The sequence below is a fragment of the Amaranthus tricolor genome, chromosome 14 (genome assembly GCF_026212465.1).
Source record: "Amaranthus tricolor cultivar Red isolate AtriRed21 chromosome 14, ASM2621246v1, whole genome shotgun sequence".
NCBI lineage: Eukaryota > Viridiplantae > Streptophyta > Magnoliopsida > Caryophyllales > Amaranthaceae > Amaranthus > Amaranthus tricolor.
This window is the reverse complement of record NC_080060.1, coordinates 6,657,346-6,671,286: the sequence shown is the minus strand read 5'-3', so window position 1 is coordinate 6,671,286 and position 13,941 is coordinate 6,657,346. Positions and strand designations below refer to the sequence as shown.

Genomic DNA, 13,941 nt, shown 5'->3' with positions numbered 1-13,941 from the left:
TTCACAATGTCTTCATAACATTTCATTCATGAGAAAAAAGTTGTGCATATTGGCACTCCCCCCAAGAAAGTTGTTGCGAGGATAGTTACGGTGTAAATATTCTAAGATCTAAACCCCAATTTTTCAGATTCCGTCATACTAGTATCTCACTAATTTTTATCTATTTTTTTAATTATTATTTAGACTCATGCGATACATGATTCTCCGTAATTATATGCTTTTTCTTCGAACTCAGTTTTATACTTTTGTTATACGTTATTCTTAGACTCATCAGACTTAGGTTTATACTTTAGATTATTTGTCATATTTGTTCTTAAATTCTAATATTCTTGTATGATGAGTTGACAAGTTATTGGCTAAGAAAAATCAGAAAAATTGTAATGAGTTTTATGTAAAGATAGCTTACAAGACTTGTCATTTGCCCCACTTTACTTGAATCACAGTCTTGTAAAAGGCTAAAACCTTGAGAATGTAGAACACATGCAAGGTGGGAGTGTTGTCTCATTCAAACTAGAATTTTCTTATTTTCTACTTCACATTACATTCTATCTAATGCTTATAGGTTGCCGTCAGTATTTGATTTGTGTGGCTATGAATTTAACATTTCTAACCTGAAATCTCACAAAATACAATTGGATATGAAAATCACTTTAGGATTTAGAATTGCAACAATAGATTTTGGAATTTGTTTCCCAAAAAAGTATAATACATATATATTAACATATTCACTAGCAATGGTATCCATTATAAAGGAACCGCAGAAAAATCAGGTACAGATCTGATTATCGCAAAAATGGAGCAGCTACATACTTGTTATAGTGAAAACGGTTTTGTGTATACATCAAATACTTCATTGGCAGTCAATTGTGGTTCCTGCGAGGAAAAACGCTGTTGTAAGACTCCAATACTTGAATTCCTTGACATTCTTTTTTGTCTTTTTTCATTTACTATATACTACTCCTATTAGTATATTTGGTAAATGATTGTTGGTTGTTTGCTAGTTTGATCAGCTGAATATTAGCTTTATTGTGAGTTGTTTAACCTAACTGTTATGAAGATATTTTGGTAAAATAATTACTAGGTGTTGGCTTTTTTACTGTAAATGTGGCTCTAAAACTCAAATGCCAATGTAAAAGCTACTCATAATAATTTTTTACTTTGCTTTAAAAGTCCTTTACCTTACACTTTATTTGATTATTTAACCAAAGCGTAGAAAGCCAACTGAAAAGCCATTTGCCATACTCACCATATCTCTTTTCCTCAGAACTCTTTTTACTTTGCAAGTTACCACATGTGGAGTTCCTAAATAGTAGGCTCCAAATAGTAGGTGGTAATAAACGGTGGTAATTGGAATGAAAAACTAGTGTAATTTTGGTTGAAAAATCTCTTGGTTACCTTGATGGTCATGCTTGTCCAACTTCAATCATCTCATTTTCTTCATAAAATTCATTCTAAGGTATTACCATTGGGAGAGTGGTATTAGGTACTAATGAAAATTTGTAAAAAAAAAAAACTTTTTTGTGATCAAAGTTTCATTACTATGGGAATGATATAGAACTTTTGATGAAAATTTACAATCTAAATTATTCTCATTACCACCATTTAGTACAAGTAATCAAAAGGGCCGTAAAAGAAATACAGAATATACCGGTACCTGTTTCAATCCAATACCACTTCCTCCAGTCAAAGGCATAGTATTTAGGGAGGTAACAGTACCGCCTCCAACACCACTGCCAGTGTTGGGGATGGAAGCCCGCATGGCATTGAGCAAGCTCCCGTAAGTACTCGCTTGTCCGCGTTCAATTGCCTGGATGAAGCAGTAAGTCATTGCTCCAGTTAACGTCACTCTTGATAAAGCCTGTACAATGCAAACCCGTAGTTCACTAAAGTTAGAAAAAAAACTTCAATCTCCTTTACTCGCTAATATTTTTCATTTTATAGCTTATTACCGAAGTATCAGCAGATGTTTGATTATCGTCACAGCCACTAAAGGAAATAACTTCCCCACCATTGGTTCCTTTCCATCGACCTGACCTAGGGCGATGATCCTCCCACACATATTGCCCACTCCTGCCATAATCAACTTGTTAAAATACAGGAATAATTACACTGGTCTTCATTTTATAGCTAAAAACATATCAAGACATCCACAAGTTTGTATACAATCCATAAGTTCTGTTCTTTAGAGTAAACCACCTATTCTACTTGTATGACCAAAATACTGGTACTCTCTAAATGGCCCATTATACAGAACAAAACTGTTGAATATGGTGACTCTAACTAGTAGCACCATTGAAGAAGATGAATCAAGAGATCGGTCAAAAGGGTGCGGGGCGCGGAGAAGCTACTGTTTTGGAGAATAGTGAGTGCGCGGGGCGCGGAGAACATTCTGTTTTGGAATGTTGGTGCGTCGCGAGTCGCAAGACTTTTGCGGCTGAAGCGGTTTGGCCGTTTTTCTTTGCTTTTGACGGTTTTGGTTTTAGCTTGGAGCCCAAGTTTCTTTATTTTGGGAGAATACTATAAATACCCCTCATTTAGAGCTAGGGTTTCAAGCCACAAAATAGAGTGACACAAACATTGAGCCATTGTAGTTTGTGAGTATAAACTTGATTCATCTTGTAATTTTCTGCAGTTCATATTGAAATTGTTCGTTCTCGGTGCCGGTGGATGTAGCTATTACATTGATAGTGAACCACGTTAAATCTCTAGTGTTATTTCTTGTTGTTTGCATTGAATTTCTTATTGTTTTATTATTGTTTTTTGGATCGTTGCTTCCGTTGTCGGACAACAACTGTCATTTAAAGCAACAATAATAAACTGATGATTTGAAAGCACAAAAAAATATTGATGTTTCCAAATAAAGATGGACTGGTATTTTTGTAACCGAAGAAAATGGGTAGTAAACTGAAACATCTAGATATCTTCCAAGTGTAGAATGACTAACCCATTCATTCTGCAAAGAAATGGCAGGTCCAACATAGTACCGCTGTGGCAAGCATCGATTATTGCATGAAGTTTTGCACCACAAGGAAGAGGCCTAACAATCGTTTCATTAATCTCATCATCTACAATCATCCCTCTGGTTTCAAAGTCCAAGGGGCAGAGGGTTTCATCAAAGCCATCCACTTCATCTCCATTATAGTTCCTTTGTTGTGAACCATGCCCAGAGTAGTAGAATACTAGCGAGTCACCTGGTCGACATCCTGCTACAAGCCAAGCCATTCCCATCCTGATATTCTGTATGGTAGGAATCCTGTAAGGGCCTTCCTCTTCTTCTGCAAATTACCTTACAGAAGGGAAATTAGATTGTGTACTGTCAGCATAAATTGGCTCATATTGGTTTATTGTAAGGTAATTGCTGATATGAGCTCCCAGCCATTTAATTTTACTTTTGAACTCACTCGTTATCTTATCACAAAGAAAAAAATGAAGCTTGCTATCAAGGAGATATAAATATATAGAACCAAAAAAAAAAATTCTAAAAATTCAAGCCCACTTAGGTATAAATATGTGGACCCTCCATCGTATGATCTTCCTCCGGTTTTGAATGATTGAGTTAGAAGTTAGAACTAAACGAAAACGAAATTATTTTAGCTCAAAACATCAACTGTAAAGTTTCTTAAATATACTCTTCCCTTACAATCTTGCAAATACATGATATATGCACGGTAAAGCATAAAAGTGCCCAACATCTACATCCTATAAACAATTAAAAATAATACGCTACTTTGTTGTTTTATTAGAAAAATGATGCTTCATGATACCTCGTGACACCTTGCCGAAAGACTCACATCCCAAGGAAAACACGCCTCTCAAATTCTAATGCATGCTCATGGTAGGTTTGGCTTTTCGTAATACTAAAAATGTTTTGGAATCATCATAAGATATCACGTAAACAACTGAAGGCTAGGTTCTCCTTTACTTCATTAAAAGGGAAAATAATACAAATTTGAATTTAGCAAAATGAATTTGAATAAAACCCAAACTCATTAGTTCTAAAATCCTCCCTGATGTCACAAACTAAGCTATTAAACTCTTGGATCAAGGAAATAAAAAAATGTGGATTCATCCCTTCCCAACAAACCAAACTTATAACTTGTTTCTTGTTCGTTAGGTGGTGATAGCTATGAGATGTGTTATATGACTCATATTGTAAAGGAAGTCCCATCAAGTTTGCTAAATTCATATAGTTAACAATGTAGCAAATTCAATTAGAAAGAAATATTGTTAAATCAACAGTAATTTTCATTTTCCTTTTCTATAATGTGAACAGACTGAGAGCATTTGTTCTCTGTAGATCAGTAGATTTATAACGATTATGGATATTGATACACGATAGGCGAATGCCAACCACTTTTGGTTCGTCAGTATAAGTGTCTTTGCTAATTTTTTGTACTCGGTTGTTTTGTTGCAAAAAAAATTAGAGTAGATAAATCACAAACTTCACATAGAGGCCCCCATCCTAGAAAAATCTCCCCTTGGAAAGCCTAGCTTTGTGATAATTTTAGAATATGAATACACTAAAGCGATACATTATGTTGAAATATCTAGCTCCCAAGAGAATCTATATGGTCGGTATTACTGACCACCACATTGTTGGTCGCTAAATAATCACTAATCAGTATTGCCGACCATAATCGGGTGGAGGCCTGGAGCTTTTTTGTAGTGGCGATCATTCCCTCCCCCATTTCTCTGAAGCATTCTACTAAAACCTCTTGTTAACCTCACACATTTGTGAAAGAAAAATGATTTTGATGTGTAGTGTATAAACATCTAATTTTTCATATGTATAAAGATCTAAATTAAATGAACTAAAATCGTTTGTATTTTTCTAGCAAAACAAATGGGAAATTTCACATGATAGCATTCAATTTTCATAAAATGTCAGTGGTAGCACTTTTTTAAGAAGATTCCACATGGTAGCATCCAGTTTATGCATAAACTAATTGCCGTAGCATTTTCCGTTAATTTGTTGTTAAATTCCGTTTAATTCATCATTTTGTAAGTTTTTTCCACATGGTAGCATCCACTTTTTGTTTAATTCACAATTTTAACGTTTAGTTCACCAATTTAATATTTAACTCACCGCTTAATTTATTAACGTCCATAAATATTGTAATAATTTTATTTTCATTCAAATTGTTGGCATTATAAAGTTCAAAAGGTAAGTAGCTAAGCACTAATATTAATACATATTTACTTGAAACAAAATTAGAGATAATTCTAATAATAATAATAAAATGATGCACAAGTGGATACAACAAAAGGCTAAGGTTTTGTTAGAGGTTATGAACACTGGTTCCCCATCGTCTTCATCAACACCAAATCCTACTTGCCATCTTCCTGTTTGTTAACGGCGTTAATCATTAGCTTTTTGTAATATTGGTTTATACATTTTTTTTATATAAATTGTAAAGAAAAAGATAAATAAATAGTTAACTTTTTTGTAGCAAATCTTTTTTAGCAGGAAAATACTTGCTTTTATTATTAGAATTATCTCTAATTTTGCTTGAAGTAAATATGTATTAGTATTAGTGCTTGGCTACTTACCTTTTGAACTTTATAATGCCAACAATTTGAATGAAAACAAAATTATTAGAACATTTATAGGGGTTAATGAATTAAACGGTGAATTAAACATTAAATTGATGAATTAAACGTTAAAATTGTGAATTAAACAAAAACTGGATGTTACCATGTGGAAAAAACTTACAAAATGATGAATTAAACGGAATTTAATAAGAATTTAACGGAAAATACTACGACAATTAGTTTGTGCATAAACTGGATGCTACCATATGAAATTTTCATGAAAATTAAATGCTACCAATTGAAATATCCCAAAACAAATTAATCTACCAATCAAAAGGAAAAAGGTTTACTTTCACCATCACAATCGACAGTTCATATGGAAGGTAACTATTAAAAAAGGACATAAAATTAAATTTCTAAATCGACCTTCCTAAAATTAGATTCCATAACCTCAACCGATCGATACATCAAATAAGCAACAGAAAAGAAAAATCAATCATTATCAATTTATAAAAAAACAGAAAAGAAAAAGAAACACAAGAGAATTAAGGATCCATAAAGGGAATAAACAATACCAGTAAGCATAAGAATCTCATCGTCGGGAAATTTGAAGCGATTAACAAGTAGAAACTTCATACACTTAGCATCATTAATACAGCCTTTAAGCTCCGATCGAGAGTATTTATAAGAGATTCCAATTATCAACGCCTTCTTCCTTCCAGTCCAAGCTCCACCTTGAAAAGAAGGAGCACGTTGCGGCGACGGCGACGGAGAGTAGTAGGAATGCGGAGGAGGAAGAGCGCGAGGAGCGGCGATGCGAGTAATTCCGTTGCAAATTACGCAGCGAATCAAAGTAGCACATTGTGAGATTTCTAATGGAATTCTGCAGTTTGAACAGTTTACTAGCAATGACATCTTTGATTAACTCAAAACACAGGAAAAAAATATGGGGGAGAGAGACCATAGAAGAAGAGTGGAATGGGTGTCAATCCGAGACGCGGGAAAGTCAACGAAATAATAATTGAAAAGTCGTAATAGAATTCGACAATGACTTGAAATACCAACTTTAATATGTTAAAGAGAAATTTGCAAAGAAACACATTTTAAAACCCTTTTTTTTGTAAAGAAACACCTTTTATAATTTTTTTTTGTAAAAAAACACCTTTTAAGAGACTTTTTATTAAAAAAAAACACCTTAAATCAGTTTCCGGTGACTTTTGTCAACTTTCCGGCGTTGACTATGCAATTTGTCAACTTTCCGGCGTTGACTTTTGAGCTCAAATGGCATAGTCAACGCCAGAAAGTTGACAAAAGTCACCGAAAAAAACTGATTTAAGGTGTTTTTTTTTAAAAAAAAAGTCTCTTAAAAAGTGTTTTTTTACAAAAAAAAATTATAAAAGATGTTTCTTTACAAAAAAAGGGGTTTTAAAAGGTGTTTCTTTGCAAATTTCCCTATGTTAAATTACCAATTTTAATACATTAACAATTTAGTATATTAAAAACACCAACTCCAAATAAAATAACATACCAATTTTAATAGCTTAAGATACCATCTCAAATAGGTTAAAATACCAACTTTAATATGTTAAAACACCAACTCTAATTAGGTTAACACAGGTAATAAAGCGCGCATTTGTTAATTTTTTAATAATATATTGGACCAGCCTAAATGGACGTGTCTCTTAAAGAGATCGTCCGTCATAATAATTTATTTTTGATGAAAGGTATACGCTTAATTTGACCTTTATTTTACCATCAATTGTAATGCTTTTTATTCTTCTTACTGGTGAATTGCTACTTTTCTTTGCACATGACCATACAACCTCAATCTATCTTCGCACAACTTTGCAGAAATCGAAGCAATCCTTAGTATCACTCTAATAGCCTCATTCCTGATCCTATCCATCCTTGTGTGGCCGATAGCATACGCATCTCCGTAACTTTTATTTTTCTCTCATGGGTTTTCTTAATTGAGCCAACATTCCCTCCTATATAACAAGGCGGACCTTACTGCTACCCGATATAATTTACCTTTTTAATTTAGACAAAAACTTCTTATCATACAACAATCCAATAGGCAATAACTGCTCTTCATTTAAGCCATTCGCCTTGTACACGATGCATTTTTCATATATTGTAAATATAATATCTCCTTATAAACAATTTATTATTGCAATATTTATTACTCCTTCAATGTACATTTGTTATATATTTGAATGGAATAAAAAATAACATTGAAGATAATTATTTTCTTCAAAAAACATTTTGAGAATGAGGTCTCCAATGCAGTATAGTCCATATTAATTTATGTGTAATAACAACATTAGAACCTTAATCTTAAAAATCAAGTTGAGACCATATTGAAGGTGTGGATTAAGATAAATTTCAAAGAAGGAAAGTCATTTGATGATGTTGAAAATACAAATAATTCAGGGCAATCAAACATATGTTAATGAAACAGATGAAGTTATTACCTTTTATATTTGAAGTGTGTGTAAACATTTCCTGTATTTTAAGTTTTGGTGTAAGATTGTGATTTTGTGTTTTTTGTTTTTTTAAATTTTTTAAGAATCATACACATTACACGATTCTTCACAGTTTTATGTTTTTTTTGGACTTAGTTTTATACTTTTACTAGAGTAAAAATTCGTGGAATGCACGAGCATTGATATATATAGACATATGATATTATATTCTCTAATTTATTTAATTTAAGTATAAATAAATTGTATGATTTGGCAAAACTCTTATTTCCAGTTTTTTATTTAATTGTATGATTTAGTAAAATAAATTGTCATGCACACAATCAATTATAGTCCAATTAAATTAATACTTTTATATTTGACAAAACTCCAAGAAATCGTAACGTGTTGTTTTTCAGTTCTTTTTTAAATTGTTTGATTTAGCAAAACTCTAAAAAATCACCATGTGTTATTTTCAATTCTTTTATTAAATTGTATGGTTTAGGAAAATAAATTGTCATGCACATGATCAATTATAGTCCTATTAAATTGATACTTTTATATTTCACTAAACTCTATGAAATTGCATGTGTTATTTTCCAGTTTTTTTATTATAATGTATGATTAGATTAATACTTCTGTTTGGCAAAACTCTATGAAATCAACATGTATTATTTTCTATTTTTTTATTAAATTGTAACTCTAAGAAATAGTCATGTGTTATTTTCCAATACTTTTATTAAATTGTATGATTATACTATATTCCTATATTCCTCAAGCTTAGATTTATACTTAACAATATTTATCATAGTTATTCTAATATTGTTGCATGGTGAGTTGACATGTTATTATTAACTAACAAAAAATAAAAAATTCGTAATGAATTATATGTCAAGATAGCATACAAGACTTGTCATTTGCCCCACATTACTAAAATTACAGTCTAGTAAAAGACTACCTTGCAAGACTCCTTTCAAAATTGGCTTTGTTCATATACTAAAAGGCTAAAACCTTTGAGAATGTAGAACACATGCAACGTGGGAGTGTTGTCTCATTCAAACTAGAATTTCCTGATTTTCTACTTCACATTATATTCTATCTAATGCTTATTATAGGTTACTGTCAGTACTTGGTTTGCGTTGCTATGAATTTAACATTTTCTACCCAGAAATCTCACAAAATACAATTGAATATGATAATTATTTTAGGATTCAGGGTTACAACAATAGATTTTTGAATTTGTTTTCATATATATATATATATACATATATATATATATATATATATATATATATATGAGATTCAATAAGAAAGGTGTTTAAAATAAGAAGGATAAGTATTATACACCTTTGATTTCAATAAGATAAAAAAAATCTAAGGTTATGATCAACCCAAAAATATTTAGTAAAAATGACTATGTACACAGAAAAGTTATTATGTAATAAATCTGAAGAATGTTCCTAGTTTGTAACATATTATCCTTTTTGTATAAATAATGAGTAAAATTTTTTTCTTATCATTCTTATTTTAAGTACCACTCTTATTTGATCTTATATCTATATAAAAATATATGATCATATTCACCAGCAATGGTATCCATTATAAAGGAACCGTAGAAAAATTAGGTACAGATCTGATTATCGCAAAAATGGAGCAGCTACATACTTGTTATAGTGAAAACGGTTTTGTGTACACATCAAATACTTCATTGGCAGTCAACTGCGGTTCCTGCAAGGAAAAACACTGTTGTAAGACTCCAATACTTGAATTCCTTGACATTCTTTTTCTGTCATTTTTCATTTACTAAATACTACTCCCTCCTATTCATCTTAGGAGTCCCATTTGACTTTTCACGGATTTTAAGAAGAGTTAAAAATGGAACCCTAAGGGTAGGAAAGAGAGTGGTATTATGGGTTTTTAATGTAAGGGAGGAAAATTAGTATGGGTAATGGAGGGTATAATTGAAAATAGATATAGCTACTAAGGGCATAAAAGTCAAAAATCCATACCAAAAATAGAAATGGAACAATTAATGTGACTTGACCATAAAAGAAAATGGGACACATAAGTTGAATAGGAGGGAGTATTAGTGTATTTGATGAATGACAGTTAACCGTTGACCGTTAGCTGTTGGCTGTTAGTTAGGTTGACTAGCTAAATATTGGCTTTTAACTCAACAATTATGAAGGTATATGTAAAAGAAGTTATTAGGTACGTGTTGGTTTTTTTGGTACTATGAGTCAAAAAGCTAAATGACAATGTAAAAGCTACTCATGGTAATCTTTTATTTTACCCGACACTTTACTTGGTTATTTAATCAACCAAAATGCCGAAAGCCAACTGAAAAGTCATTAGCCATACTCACCCTAACTCATATTTTACTCAAGACTCTTCTACTTTGTAAGTTACCACATGAGGAGTTCCTAAATAATAGGCTTCAAATATCCTTTTTTTTTCCCTATCTTTGTGACATGGGAAAGTAATAGAGTAAACCAGTACCTGTTTCAATCCAATACCACTTCCTCCAGTCAAAAGCATCGTAAGTAGAGAGGAAACAGTACCACCCCCGACAGCACTGCTAGTATTGCGGATGGAAGCCCGCATGGCATTGAGCAAGCTCCCGTAAGTACTCGCTTGTCCTCGTTCAATTGCCTGGATGAAGCAGTAAGTCATTGCTCCAGTTGACGTCACTTTTGATAAAGCCTGTACAATGCAAACCCGTAGTTCAGTAAAGTTAGAAAGAAACTTCAATCTCCTTTACTAGCTAATATTTACACTGGTCGTCATTTTATAGCTTATTACCGAAGTATCAGCAGATGTTTGATTATCGTCACAGCCACTAAAGGAAATAACTTCCCCACCATTGGTTCCTTTCCATCGACCTGACCTAGGGCGATGATCCTCCCACACATATTGCCCACTCCTGCCATAATAAACTTGTTAAAATACAGGAATAATTACACTGGTCTTCATTTTATAGCTTATAACGTATCAAGACATCCACAAGTCTGTTTACAATCCATAAGTTCAGTTCTTTAGAGTAAACCACCTAATTTCTACTTGTGTGACCCAAGTACTGCTTCTCTCTAAATGGCCCATTATACAGAACATAACTGTCATTCAGAGCAACAACAATGAACTGATGATTTGAAACCACAAAATAAATATTGATGTTTCCAAATAAAGATGGACTGGTATTTTTGTAACCGAAGAAAATGGGTAGTAAACTGAAACATTTAGATATCTTCCAAGTGTAGAATGACTAACCCATTCATCCTACAAAGAAATGGCAGGTCCAACATAGTACCGCTGTGGCAAGCATCGATTATTGCATGAAGTTTCGCACCACGAGAAAGAGGCCTAACAATCGTTTCATTAATCTCATCATCTACAATCATCCCTCTGGTTTCAAAGTCCAAGGGGCAGAGAGTTTCATCAAAGCCATCCACTTCATCTCCATTATAGTTCCTTTGTTGTGAACCATGCCCAGAGTAGTGAAATACTAGCGAGTCACCTGGTCGACATCCTGCTACGAGCCAAGCCATTCCTATCCTGATATTCTCTATGGTAGGAATCTTGTAAGGGTTTCTCTCTTCTTCTGCAAATTTGCTTACAAAAGGAAAATTAGATTTTGTATTGTCAGCATAAGTTGGTCTTATTAGTTTCTTGTAAATTAACTGCTGATATGAGCTCCCAGCCATTTAATTTTACTTTTGAACTCAATCGTTTTTCTTAACACAGAAAAAAAACGAAAATGGTGCAGGGGGTAGCTTTATGTCTTGGGGTTTAGATGTTATCAAATGAAATGCCAGTTTAGTTGAGAACAGAAAACATGGGACAAATAAAACTTGCTATCAAAGAGATATAGATATATAGAACAAAAAAAATCCCTTCGAAAAAGTCAAGCCTGCTTAGGTATAAATATGTGGACCCTCCATCATATGATCTTCCTCCTGTGGTTCTGAATGGTTGAGATAGAACTTATTTTAGCTCAAAACATCAACTTTGAAAATTCTTAAACATACTCTTTAGTCTTCACTTACTATTAGATATGTATATTAGATTATACTACACTTACAATCTTGCAAACACATAATATATGCACGGTAAAGCTCAAAAGTGCATTAAACATAATACGCTACCTAGTTGTTTTACTAGAAAATTGATGCTTCTTGATACCTCGCGGCACCTTGCCGAAAGACTCACATCCCAAGGGAAACACTCCTCTCAAATTCTAATGCACGCTCATGGTAGGTTTGGCTTTCGTAATACTAAAAATGTTTTGGAGTCATCATAAGGTATCACGTCAACAACTGAAGGCTAGGTTCTCCTTGTTTTTCATTAAAAAGGAAAATAATACACAATTATATTTAGCAAAATGAATCTGAAATCCAAACTCACTAGTTCAAAAATCCTCCCTGATGTTACGAACTAAGCTATTGTATTCTTGGACACAGAAATAAAAAATATGGATTCACCACAACTTCACAACAAACCAAACTTATAACTTGTTCTTAAGGTGGTGATAAATGGTGGCGACGGTTATGAGTACATGTCATATGACACATATTGTTAAGGAAGTACCATCAAGTTTGCTAAATTTATATAGTTACAAAAAATGTAGCAAATTGAATGGAAAATAAGTATTGTTCATCACCAGTAATTTTCATTTTCCTTTTGTGTAATGGTGAACAGACTGAGCATCTGTTCTCTGAAGATCAGTATATTTATGACCATTATGAATATATATACACACTACAAAAGCTAGTATAAATGGCGAATGCCAACCACTTTTGGTTCGTCGGTATGCAAAAAAAAATAATAATTTAAGAGTAGATACACAAACTTGGCATCCTAGGAAAAATCTCCCCTTGGGAGGCCTAACTTTGGGATACTTAGAATGTGAATACACTAAAGATACATTGTGTTGAAATATTTAGCTCCCAAAAGTATCTATATGGTCGGTATTACTGACCACCACATTTTTGGTCGCTAAATGATCAGTATTGCGGACCATAATGGGGTGGACTATTTGTAGCGGCGATCATTCCCTCTCCCTTTCTTTAAAGCATTCTACTAACCTCTTATTAACCTCACACATATGAAAGAAAAATGATTTTGATCTGTTGAGTATAAACATCTAATTTTTCAAATGTATAAAGATCTAAATTAAATGAACTAAAATCATCTGCAATTTTTCCAGCAAAACAAATTAACACACCAATCAAAAGAAAAAGAAGCAGAAAAGAAAAAACAAATTAACAAATTAACACACCGTCGACAATTCACATGGAAAGTAGCTATTAAAAAGGACATAAAATATAAAAGTTTTTGAATTCGTCCTTCATAAAATTAGATTCCTTAACTTCAACTGATACACGTCAAACATCAAATAAGCAACATAGAAAAGAAAAATCAATCAATTACCAAAAAAATTAAGAAAAGAAGCACAGAAATTACCAAACTAATAATAGAAGAAATGAGAATTAAGGATCCACAAAGGGAATAAGAATAATACCAGTAAGCATAAAAATCTCATCCTCGGGAAATTTGAAGCGATTAACAAGTAGAAACTTCATACATTTCGCATCATTAATACAGCCTTTAAGCTCAAATCGAGAGTGTTTATAAGAGATTCCAATTATCAACGCCTTCTTCCGTCCAATCGGAACTCCACCTTGGAAAGAAGGAGCACGCGGCGGCGGCGGCTGCAGCGGCGGCGGAGGGTAGTAGGAAAGCGGAGGAGGAAGAGCGCGAGGAGCGGCGATGCGAGTAATTGCGTGACAAATTGCGCAGCAAATTGAAGTGGCACCTTGTGGGAGTTGTAATTGAGTTCTGCAGTTTGAACAGTCTACTAGCAATGGCATCTTTGATTAACTCAGAATACAGAAAGACAAAAACAATTGGGGGAGAGAGACGATATAAGAATTGGGGAAATGGTGTCAAT

At 33.0% G+C, this 13,941-nt stretch overlaps 2 protein-coding genes across 2 annotated transcripts; both read right to left on the bottom strand.

The window, feature by feature from the left end:
• Window positions 1-61: 61 nt before the first annotated feature.
• Window positions 62-6,538, bottom strand: LOC130800470 (metacaspase-1-like). The gene is made up of 5 exons (XM_057664018.1): window positions 6,108-6,538; window positions 2,945-3,275; window positions 1,950-2,070; window positions 1,655-1,858; window positions 62-873 (listed from the first exon to the last, which is right to left on the bottom strand). Exons 1-5 carry the CDS (start codon window positions 6,445-6,447, stop codon window positions 814-816), a joined length of 1,056 nt encoding a protein of 351 aa, XP_057520001.1. The 5' UTR covers window positions 6,448-6,538; the 3' UTR covers window positions 62-813.
• Window positions 6,539-9,360: 2,822 nt separating this feature from the next.
• LOC130800469 (metacaspase-1-like) lies at window positions 9,361-13,941 on the bottom strand. The gene is made up of 5 exons (XM_057664017.1): window positions 13,513-13,941; window positions 11,262-11,592; window positions 10,797-10,917; window positions 10,494-10,697; window positions 9,361-9,722 (listed from the first exon to the last, which is right to left on the bottom strand). Exons 1-5 carry the CDS (start codon window positions 13,859-13,861, stop codon window positions 9,663-9,665), a joined length of 1,065 nt encoding a protein of 354 aa, XP_057520000.1. The 5' UTR covers window positions 13,862-13,941; the 3' UTR covers window positions 9,361-9,662.